At 27.3% G+C, this 13,508-nt stretch overlaps 1 protein-coding gene across 11 annotated transcripts in view; it reads right to left on the bottom strand.

Annotated features, from left to right (window-relative positions):
* LOC112693203 (maternal protein pumilio-like) overlaps positions 1–13,508 on the bottom strand; it is a 94,230-nt gene that overhangs the window by 76,555 nt on the left and 4,167 nt on the right. For 10 of the 11 annotated variants that reach the window (XM_025568166.1, XM_025568170.1, XM_025568168.1 and 7 more), the window contains one exon: positions 12,818–12,988. In XM_025568166.1, the coding sequence (XP_025423951.1) occupies positions 12,818–12,988 (171 nt within the window). Of the gene's footprint in view, positions 1–8,697; positions 8,970–12,817; positions 12,989–13,508 lie in introns of those variants that run through there. The other variant, XM_025568174.1, reaches the window with a different exon arrangement.

Here is a 13,508-nt window from a genome sequence, read left to right as displayed (position 1 = left end):
CATATGTATATTTAATATCAACTAAATTTAATTTGATATATAATACAGTTTCTTGTAATGTAAGTTTATTTCCTTATAATTAAGGCTCAGAAGTTATTGCACTAAAAAACGTTGAAAACTGATTGCACTGTTGCAGTAAAAATACCCAAAATTGCACTTAAAAGTTGTTTTTATTAATGGTTTTTAGTTATAAACATAATATTTTACTCTTAAGAATTACGAATTTTGTAGTATGATTATAGCCTTATTTATTTAATTAAAAATAGATACTGTTTAAAATGAAATGTAACAAACTTATAAGTCAAACTTGATTTTGATAAGACATAATCAATTATCCGAATTAATAAGTTTGGTAAACAAATCCATAACTTAACTAATACATTTTTTTAATCATAGGTGGTCATAAACTATCAAAACACGAAAACCAAGTAAATCGAAGTAAATATTCAAATCTGAAAATATTTTACTATCGTTAACTCTAATAATAAATAATGCTTATTAAAGTATAATTCCTCATAATAAAGTTATCTACATTTAGCTTTTGGTAAACCCATCTGTAACTTCAATATTTTTTTTTAATCAGGGGTGATCAGCTTTCAAAAACAAATAAGTATTAAATTCTTAATTTAAATTTTAACTAATTGTATTTTAATACGCTAAACCAGGGGTTCTCAACCTTTTTTTGTTTACGGCACATTATACATCACAAGTTTTCGCGGCACACTCATGCACTTGACAACAACAAATACTTTGGCTGGCTACGCTCTAAGATATCCAGTTGGGTTAAAACCGTAAAATTTACATATATATATCGTCTTATCTGCACAATTAATTGACATTTAGCTGTCATAGTATCATCAATCGGTATTTTCAAATATCAGACAATTTTCACCGCACACCTAGTTGATCTCGCGGCACACCGGTTGAAAACCACTGCGCTAAACAATAATTTTCGTAAATTTCCTAATAAAATATTCATCAGCTACATTTGATAAAACAAAAATTAGTTTGATAAATATGTAGTGACTCTACAATAGCTTTAATGAGTTTCCAAGATCATTTTTAAGAATTCTTCTGTATAAATTTTCGATTTACATAAAAAAAAAAAAAAAAAGTTAGGGAAAATATTATAAGGCAATACTTAATATTATTTTGAGTAATATTCAACCGCAATAAGCTGGGCAATAAATTTGAGGTGATTAAATCCTACGACGAAATTATATTTTATGTTTATATAACAATCATCGTATAAGATAGGAAATAATATTAAATGCCAAACATCAATAAAATACTATTTTTGAAAAAATATGGTCGTTAAAAAAAAATTGATTATATTTTATAAAGAAACATACTAAAAACAATTTAACAAAAATGTCATGACCACAACCATGTATTTTAAATATAAATAATCATAGTATATAAAAAACTATAGTGTTTCTAAAATAGTAGAGGTAATAAATATATGCGATCTCGTTGGGATGACCCAATGAAGATGCTTTTAAATTTTTTATTATCTTCCAAGAATGACTTTTCTTTAACACATCGAGTTGATTGTCAAAATTAATACTCGTATACTATTTACTAAAAATTATAGTTTGAATCGATGTATAACATTGTTTTTGAACTTTTCACACTCGAGTAGTCAGAATCAAAAATGTAGTATGACGTATCGATTAGTAAAGAACTCTACAAAATAAAAGATGGTTAGGTTTGGTATCAATGAACATACCTGACAAATTAACAACATTTTTACAAATTATAATAATCATCATCGACACACTTCACTTGATATTTTTTTTTTTTTTGACTACTAAAGCTGTTTAATGCGACCTCCTCCCCCTCTTCCATTGACTTTAATACACTATTATATACATTGATCAGATCAACTCCAACAAATATGGTATTCGACTAATGATATCAGCAACATTATTTGAAATTCACCTATATTATTTATTTATTTGGCATTAACTCAGGGTTTATAAAACCTCATAAGAAAAAGTCGAACAGATTAAAATCTGATCTTTGAATGGCAAAATGATATCCTGAAAATATTGATCATTGTTTTCAGCTTCTCATAAATCAATCAAGGAAAAGATAATGTAATTCTTGTAGGGCTGCATTTATATAATGATAAGCTACACCATTCTAACATAATTTGGTTCTTGTTATTTCAACTGTACATTTTCTATTACTACCAGAAAATTAATAATAATAAAATGTAAAAATAAAAATACCTCTCAAACCTATCTAATTGGTAATTCGTGTGAGTCTAATTAAATGTTTACAACCTATATCCACCAAATATTTACACAAAATTTATTTCGTAGAAAAATTGATTTTCGTATTAAATGTGATAAAATACATTTACTTAATACAGTAATAATCGATTTAATTTATCAGGTATGTTCATTGACACCTAACCATAACCTAAAATATAACCTAACCATCTTTTATTTTGTAGAACTCTCTTACAAATCGATATGTCATACATTTTTGATTTTAACTACTCGAGTGTGAAAAATTCAAAAAAATGTTATACATCAATTCAAACTATATTTTTTAGTAAATAGTATACTAGTATTAATTTTGACAGTCAAAACAATTTTTTAAAGATAAATTTAAAATAATAATTAAATTAATTAATTAATTAAAAAAAAGACAATTAATACATTTTAACACCATTTACCTCAACAAGCTTAAACTATATTAATTGATTAATACACATCAATTTCTATGAGAAATTGGCAAGAAATATATGAGTACTAATTATGATACTTAAGATAATGTTCTTAAGATAATAAGATAAAACTCAGGTCTTGAAGATAGAAAAAATTCAAAAAAATTATCAAAGATACTCCAGCGATAAACTATTTACTCTCAGCCCTAGACGGAATTTAAATTAATTTAATGAATAGGGTTTTAAAACTCTACGAAGCCAAGTGGTAAAAGTATATTGCAAGGTTATTAGATCCAACATGGTGATAATAGCAAATCTTGTTATTCTAGCGTCATAGTTAACCTGTTAACTATAGGCGGTAGTAATATTAAAAACAAATGAGTATTCAAATCTTAATGTAGTTTAGAGTCTAAACTTTAGACAATATGGAACCTAAAAAGATTTATTACCAACAATTTTAAAACATGGCTCGGTTCTTACAAGCTGTTAAAAATAGCTCGAACCAGTCTTTATCTATTGCTACTAATCATCAAAATAAAATCTAAATTTTGAAGTATGTGGTTCGCTCAAATGGTGAAATTATATACTAAATCTTACTCTATTGATAAGGAAAGATAATAAATATTAAAATATAATTATTATCATTATTCGTTGTCAAATAAACAATTTTAATCACACAATGCATATATGCCTTAACATGCTATGAAGGGTTCACCCTTAAGCAGCAATAAAAGAAGAATTTAATATATAATATACTTATGCAAAATAAAAATTACTGCCAAACAAAATATTTATTTTCACGAAATTAACTACGTACAGATAGGTGATTTATTTGATAAAATCATTGCACGTAAAAAATCTAAAAAACGGTTATGTCGTGTTGTAGATACATTTTAATGTTAATACAAAACAGATAGTAAATATCGATTTCTTTAACACATGTCAGGTATATAACTTATTTATATACTCGTATTTAAGGGTACGGTAATGAACTAATATATATAGACATAATGGGGTTGTCTTTAGTCAGATGTTTAGTTCAGTAATAAGTTTATTATATCCTGTCCAAATAAGATATTCAAATAAAATATTTAATACAAGCATATTAAATATTAAAAGTAGATAAAAATAACAATGGAGTATTCTGATAATTTAATCCAGAATCAAAACATATGCCATTAATATACATGTTATTAATTTTATAATTTAGCATAATAATGTTAGTCTTTTAATAACAATATTTAAAAACTTATATTTTTACTACTCTGAATTTAAATTTAACTGATTTAAATTGACTTCTAAAAATCATAAAACACTAGGACTTCACTAAATTAGGATCACAGAGTAAAAATACTGAAGAACCCTGAAGTTAGGCAATAAATTATAAAATAAAATCCAAAATTTTTGACTTTGTGATTTACTGGACAATAAACTTTTATTCGAAATCGGTCATACAATGTACATATCTTAAATACTCCAGGATATGCATTTTACTTATTTATTTCCACTAATAAATTACTTTGAATAATAGTTACCTAAATGTATGTCGTTAAAGTTACATTTTGATTATGAATTAATAACATTAAATACAGTTTATCTAAAACTTATCAGACTTTAGCTTAGCTACAAATTTATATTAATAGGTAATAGGTACAAATAAAGATAGGTATTAATGAGGATATTAAGTTATTTTACAATTGAATCTACATACACCAAATACATAAAATGCATCAAAAACCATTTTTTTATGGTTAAAATTAATTTTTGTTATAATAAATAAAAAAAATTGCTAAATGATATGGATTACTGCATTAAAAATTAATTGCTAACACTATCAGACTACGTAGTAAAAATAAATTATGATAAAATTCTACATTAAAAGTTTAATAAAAATACTACTTTAATACTTCAATATTAAAAATAATAATGCAGAATAATTAACTGTTATTTCTTGGCTTCATAACAATAAACACCTTGACACTATAAAAAAAAAATCTATACAATAAGAAATGCAATAACTTATACAATTTATAATACATTAAAGAATAAAGTAGTAGTGCTATGAAGTAATTAAAGTAGTTTATAAATTTGTTGTATACCTAAGATTATATATGATTACCTATATTTTAACACTTTGCATACATCATTTTATAGATATTCATTGTAAAAAATAATAAAATACAGGTGATACACCTAGTTCATATTATTTATCATATTCCTTTAGTTGAGATACATAATTTTTTTTTTCTCGTACACTATAGTAAATCATCAAATTATACTTAATAATTTCCAAACGATATTATATAACAAATATAATTCAATTGAGGGATTTTTAAGTACATATATTGAAATATATTAAATAAAGAGTACTAAATACCTATAAACATAACAAAGGAAAAACTTTACATCTCTGTTTTATCGATTATAAGCATCGTTGAGTGTAATAGCAAAGGGTACTGCGATTTTTATCCTAACTTTTTTAAATGGGGTACCAGTCATGATTTTACTACCGTAAGAGAACAGCAAAATATGCCATCATTATCATTATCAAACAATAAGTTTATAGTTAAATATAGTTTGAAAATCAATTTCCTACAACTACTAAACAATACATAATAATAAGCTAAAAATATATCCCTATAGTAAATGTGTCGAAAAAAACACTAAGAGGAATTCAAAATTAATTACATAACAAACGTAATATAAATCAACTTTCTTATGAAAGGATTATGTTCCTTATGTACCTTCATATGTAACTTATCATTAGTAATAACTACATTTTATAATCACAAATACGTTTAATTTAAACAACTTTATAATAAATAAAATTAAATACGTTATTGTGATGTAGTTTATACAAATATAAATATAATTCAGAACAAAAGAAAAATATTTTAGTTAATTACATATACCTACCTAAGTCATTCGCTGTTACCATTTTGTAACTATTTATAGGGCAAAACCAAAGGAGAAACCTTTCAAAATCAGTTTTTGAAAACTTAAGGGTGCTGCTGGGTAAGTAGATTGCGTAATAAACTATTGTATCAAAAACATTTCGAAAACACTACCGAAAACATATAATACAATTTATACAAGTGACTAATACAATAGCTAATAAAAACATGCTTTAGAATATTTTTTTTAATATAAACATTCATAAACTATACGAAAAATTAAATAACAACAATAACAAAAATTTATAAAAATGTACCTTTGCACTAATTAATAGTATAATATAGTACTTATAGTAACTAAATATTTTTATTTATGTAATAAATAAAAACTATAAAAAGATAAGTTTAAATGTAAAAACACGTGGGGGGTGACAAAACAAACGCTACGGCAGATAGATACTACGCGATTTATTGATCAGGCGTACCGCCCAGTAAGGTTTCAAACTAAACCCGACAACACCCACGTGTTGCTACCTCGCTCCCCATCGTTCAAACGTTCTTTCGTCTACAGCAGTATTATCCCTTCCACCCAGAACAACATCATACATCCATTAATGATCGTGTGGAGGGAAAGGGGTCTAGAAATAACCACACGAGTCGCGCGCACTCACAGGTAGCAGCCAACGTGCACGCACTTCAATCCCAGGTTTACAGACCAACGGCCTACTTTGGTTGATTGTCTAGTATTTATTCACCAATGGCAGATATCCAAAAACTAAATAAAAACTTACTCTATATCAATATTTATAACAAAACGCAATAAATCAAATAAATTAGCGGATAATTAATTTTTGAGTTAGGTATATTCGAAAGTTAATTATAATCATTGCATGCAAGTAAAAACTGATAGTTATCCATAAATTCTGAACAAATACAGATAACTACCACAAGCAAGGAATTTTTCACCATAATATTTGTTTTTTTTTAAACATTAACAAATGTAATATTTAGCCGACATATTTATACTGTTTTAAATTGTGACACAAAATAAAACAACGGTCTCATCAAGTATCTAGATCTTGTACTTTGGCTACTCCTATCCATTTATATATACATGCACAACTCTTAAATCCCGGCCTCTAAGAAGTAAAAACAGAAAAAATAATTAAATTTATCAAATGGTACTTGTAAACTAATGGTTTAAGTAAATGAGTAGTATTTTATAAAAAAAAAAAAGTGGCAACTGTAATTCCACGGTATGAGAATTTAAAATATTTATGAAACAACATGTCAACATGATAATATAATAATGACAGCATTATTAGTTATTCTTTTCCATATGAATATTTTCTTAAAAATCATGAATAAAATCATCAACATATTGTTGTAATTCATTTCATGTAATATCAATTTTAAACAGACAAATTGTGTTCAATAGTTTAATAGAAACCTAATGACTATTAAAACACCATGCAATAATAAAATCAAAACTATTTTATAGTTTAATTAGATTTTAAAACAGATAATATAATATAAAAAAAATTAACAACGTATTTACACTAATTTAAAAATAATCAAATTTTACATAAAATGTGATGTAAATAGCTTTTATCTATTATATAGAACTGTTTATAATATTACCAATTATAAAAACTATAGCGTAATTAAGTCAATAAATTATATTTTAAATTTATCACATGGCAAAAAAAAAGACCATACTGCGATTAAATTAAAAGCGAAAGGAACAATATTGATACGAGGCCAATACGAATCGACCAAACTATCCATCGCACAATAATAAAACCACAACCTAGTGTATTTATAAGAAAATAATATTGCAAACAAATTTAAATCCGTACGCTATGACAAATATATTACTAACATCAATGCTCAAAATCCAACACAAAAAGCATATTTCGTAATAATATCATATACATTGTAAACTTACAATTCATATATTCACATATTTTAATTACTTTTCCATGTTTAATTAATTGGTAATCAAATTTTTACTTGATTAGCCAGCAATACTTAAATTTCACGCGATTACTTTTTACAATAATATAACTAAAAATATCCAATGGTCAACACACATTGTGAGATTGCCCAGTCAAGAGGAATACACATACAGGGTGAGAAAAACCGATGGCCGCACACGCAGATCAGCTGTAACGGTATCGCTCCTAACATTCGATACGAGAAACCTAAACGTGACACACCTGCACCTGCACCAGACACGGCATATGCATAGCAAATACTACCGACCGGCCCTCGTGGTACCCTCTAAACATGCGTATGAGGCCAGACGACCGTAAAAAACGTTAAGCAAAAGGTGCACCACACACATAACACACCGCATTACCACTACTTGCAGACGAACACCCGTCGCCGTATACACAACACAACAATGGAATCATAACCTCAAATAATACGGCGCGTATCATGTGTGATTAGTGTATATACGTATTATGAATGTTATGTATTTATAAGAATACATTGCGCCGCTTGTACACGCGCCAACGCATATTCGTGAAAGCCATACGTGATTTACAAGCGTTTTTCGCAGAAAATAACGGACGTAAATTATCGTAAATAGTGTGTAAAACGTGATAGAGCGTCAGCTAAAACGAACTAAATTCGTCTTTGTTCGAACAATAACATGTACTTCAGGGGTCGGGGCAGGCGATATTAGTGCACATTTTCTGTGCCAAACCTTGTGGCGCGCACGCATAGACAATGCGAATTCGCCGCAACACCGTTTCCTAACCTTGAAAATCGGTCTAGAACGCGCGCGCGCACATGCACCCACACGCACTCATCACGGCGGCCGTATGGGAACGTTCTGTGCGTAAACGCGCGCTCGAGAACAAAAGCATCCGGCCGGCCGGCCGGCCGAGCAGCCAGCAAGCAGTGACTAGACAACACATCAGGAGCGTCGCACACACACTTGTATTAATAAAACACGCACGACAAATAAATAGTAGCACGCTGCTGCCAGGACATGATTGCTAGACGCAGACCCATCCGTCGCTGAAGCACACTCCTAAAACAACTACTATTGTTGCTATTACTACCACAGATAACTGTTGCTGCGACGTATCGATAATACTATACAGTATTACTCACCATGTCCGTGCCCATGTCTTTCATGGTATTGTGGTCAACGTGAATCATGCACACGCGACGGATTCGACAACAAACAATTTACACGAGATATTTATTAATTTTATACACTATTTACACAAAGGAACGATATTATTATCAGCGTACAAAATGTGTACGGCCAATCGATAGAAGTAAATAATAACAAATTGCAACGAACTCGTTCCTTTAACGGACATGCCAAAACGGCAACATTTTGCACGCGCACACGGACACACACTGCTGACGCGGTAGCTGCGGCAGCGGCTGCCGCCTGCCGGTCGCCCCACTGCTCGCTCAACCACCCAATCATCCGCTAGCGCTACTCATGCCGACACCGCGGAATACTTATTCCTCCAAACACATGAGTGGCGAACACTACCTCCGCCGCCGCCACCGGTAACTGATCACTCCGGTCAGAAATTTCGATTTTCACGCAAGCTACGGCTTCACCCCCATCACGAGCTCGTCGGTGTACAATATATAAGAATTATGTGCATCTGTAACAACCTAAAAGTACTAATAATATACGATAAATAAATAACAATAATATACGAGGGCGATGAGTCGCGAATTAGCATCAGGTTTATGTTGTCTGTTTCCTCTCAAAATATATTAAAACACATCTTTTCGATATTTTCACAAATATTCGGCAACAGAAATGGCAGTTTTAAAAAAATTCTGAGGGGGAGGGAGTCCTTTAATATTATCTTATAATATATTAAAACAACAACTTTTAACCCTCTAATAATTTATTAGGTAAGTACTTAAAATGTAATTCTTACTGACGAAAAAAAACATAACATAGTATTTTAAACTAGAGCAAATAATATACCACAGACTAAGTTCAGGACCTGAGGAGGTTCAGGCTCCCTTGCCCCATCCATAAAACCACCACTGAACCCCAGAGTAGCGATCGCTTACAGACAAGCGGATTATGACGTCTCACTACAACAGGTAGACAAACCACATGCACGTGTTTTCACACGTCCGAATCCAGAGCTGACCGTTGAGCGTAAATTTATGATAACGCAGTGAGACGATATTTAAGTTTACGACAAAATCCTAGTTAAACAGATAAGGGTAATATAAATTTTACGAACAAGGGACAGTAGAAATTGTTTTCTAGGCGTAAAAAAACAAGATAAATATAGTCTAATCACACACCGAAATACACAGCTTGATTATTAGCAATACAGTAAGTGTTGTTTAAACACGTTTAAAATTTAAACTATTTCTGATAATTGGTCTAATCTCCACAATAGAAATGTAACGGTAAAAATTGAATTTTGTCGCATAACTTAAAGAGACTATACTTTCAATTATATAATAATTACAATTATTGTAATATTAATTTTTCAAAGCAAAAGAAATTGAACGTTTTAAAATATTTATCGAGAACAAATTTAAACTACTTCATTCTATTACGACGGTAACTGTAAATAATAACGCTATGACGTAATTTATGGAACACTATGCTTACATTATATTAATATTATTGAGACTTTACGAATGATAATTATACATATTATGTACAAATATGTTATAAAATATGAACTTGAGCTATTTTCAATGGTTTCAAAGTACTTGTAATGATTATAATATAAATTTCACGTGTAATATATACATAATGGTTATCTTATATGTAATAATCATTTTATAATTTAATATATAAATAAAAGTATTCTAAGTCAACCAAAAATATATTAGCCAAAATTATACTAACAATTAATTTTGTTACAAATAAAATATATAGTTCTTCTAAAAACTGTATCTAATATCTATTCTAGTTTATTTTTTCCGTATGGCTATCTACTCTAGAAGTATTACTTAAATTAATTAAATACTTACATAGTATCTCATTATTATAAATATTATAGATTAAAATGTAATATTATATAATTAAAATTATTTTCTATATATTTTGTATCACTTAATAAGCAAAAAAACATATTCCATTGAAATTATAATAATATCAATGATGTGAAAATTATTTATTTCTAGTTGATAAAACACAATATTGAATTATTTTTAATTAACTAATTTTTATTGTGCCATAATCAATAAAACTGTCACAATATAAATTTGATATTTTTCCAAACATGAATACAAGAAACATGATATCTCAATAAATTTGCAATTGCAAAATCTTTAAAAAAAAAACTCTAGAATTAAAATAATAAAAATAAATTATATGTTTTGATGAAATAATTTAATTAAAAATGTATATTCCATGAAAATGATTAAAAAAGTTATTTTGAAATATTTATAGTTAATAAATAAAACACTATTCATTTAATAAAAAATATATTTTAAGAGGTTGGGAAAATGTCGTTAAATCTCACTACTTACAATTTTTTAATAACATCTAATTTAATAAAAATGAACTTAATAAAAAAAATTAATAAATTAATAAAAACCTCCAGAGTCCAATTAACTATCTTATGAGATACAATTTGATCATTTTTAAGAAATTTATAACACGAAATTTTGAGTATGAGAAAATACTTCAATGAATCTTAAAACATTTTACCTAAAATCAGATTCTATGATAAAATTAACTATCACTATTATCTAGATATGAAGGGTAAGCTTAAAGTTTTCTTCTTTTAGGCTGTAACTATTGTGAGGTCAAACAATATTATTACATAGTACGTAATATTATTTAGGTAAATTAATTTAGAATATTAGGATACATGTTGTTAACATATAGATATAAAATTTAATTATATAAAATCATATTTTAATTTTTTATAAATTTCGACAAACATTTATAAAATCTAAACAAATATTTTAAGCACAAATTTCCAAAAATAAACTTTACTTTAAAAAAATGGAATTTAAAATGTATTGCCTGTATAAGTAAAAAAAAATTCCAATTGATTTAAAAGTGAAATCTAAATTGTGAAAAAAGTGATTTTAAGTAATAAAAAAAAATACATTAATAATTACTTGGAATTTAAGTTTGTAGAAACTAAATTAATTAATACTAAAACTGTAATGAAAAAATAAATATATTTAATATTCATTTTCAAAGAAGACAATACTCAAGTACTACGTAAAAATAAAAATCATCCCAATTTGAGATCATATTAATGAAATACTTAGTACAATATAAAAAAAAAAATAGAACTCTTAAAGAATTCATCCATAAACCAAAAAAACAAACTAATAATGTAAGGATCAACTCTCTGAAATTCTTAAAACTTATTTTATAATAATAATTAATCCTATTTAAAATGTTTACTCCAAATTTTTTTGTATTGGGGCAAACTACTAATATAATTTTATAGATGGCCGGCATGATCGTAATGTATTTCCAAAGTGGCCCACAAGATCATTTGGGTTGGCCACCCCTGTTCTAAATTCTCTAAATAATACATACAAGTTTCTTTTATATTAACTTAAAATATGACTCACATAAACATAATTTATTCTAATGTAATCTGGAATAATAAACTAAATAAATCAAAACTATTAAATATACAGCTAGCTGAAACATACTCAACCAAAATTATGAAATAGATCGATGATAAATCAAAACTATAGAAAATATAAATGATTGAACACAAATGTTTATGCATAAACTAAAACATTAAAATTATTATATAAATGACAAAGTAGACTAAATCCATAAATCCAAAAAACCACTAATAAAATCATATCTTTAAATAATCTGAAATTCCATAATCCTAATCTATGTCTGTTACGATATTTACAATACTTCTACAGAATTAACAACAGTAAAAACTTGTTTACATCAATCTACATAACAAATTAATATATTCTTATTTTAATGCATATTGTTGATTGTAGTATAATTAGCTGAAAATAAACTTTTACAACATTCTTATTATACTTGCTTTTCCCCCTCCCATATTTTCAGTTTCTAAAGAATAAGACCTACAATATAAATGTGAATTAAATACAATTTTCATCCAAGAGATATTTTCATTGAAAAAGCACCTGTTTTGTACAGGTCTAATTATATATAAATTTAAATATCTATTATTTATTTTAACCTTCAAATTTGTTTATCATAATAACAAAATTAATAAGTGCAGATAATTGTGTTAAGTGTAAAATATTAACAAAAAGAACATACTTCTCCATTTCGCACATGTAAATCCATAGTATGTTGCTGTTGTGTTGACATAATTGCATGGGCTGAGTTATGTGCCATTGATGAACTTGCTAAATCTGCCATATGCTGCTGATATGGATGCAATCCTGGAGGCGCTCCGTAAACGTATTGTTCTGTGCCACCTTCTCCAGACTAATAAGATTATAAAAACAACATAAATGTATATTGAAATTTAATTTGCAATACTAATTAAATAAATTATCTATAATCTATAAAATATACTATAAATTATAACATACCATCAACTTTTTTTTTATTCAACGTTATTATTAAAATACTAAAATCCAACATGAATTTCATATATGTATAAATATATATAATAAATTTGATAAACTACTTTCTCAAATACCTCAAAATAATAATTAGAAGATATAAAATGCATGCTCATGTCTTAACTAAAGCAATAATTGTACAAATAAACAATAATAGATTCAATTTTTAATTTAAGACATTATCATAGAAGAAAATATAGATGGTCTATAAATATGGTTTTATATTTTACTTACTCATCAAATGAAAAAATATAAAATACATTGTATAAAAGCTAATTGAGAACAATTTACATAGAGCCCTACAATTTGAATATTTTTTTTTTTTTAAACTAAATTAGACATGCACATGTGCAGTATAACTTCTTTTTCTTAAATGAAAA

The sequence above is a fragment of the Sipha flava genome, unplaced genomic scaffold (assembly GCF_003268045.1).
Source record: "Sipha flava isolate LNK unplaced genomic scaffold, YSA_version1 81_pilon_pilon, whole genome shotgun sequence".
In the NCBI taxonomy this organism is placed as follows: domain Eukaryota; kingdom Metazoa; phylum Arthropoda; class Insecta; order Hemiptera; family Aphididae; genus Sipha; species Sipha flava.
Note: the sequence above shows the minus strand (reverse complement) of the source record. Positions and strands in the feature narration are given on the sequence as shown.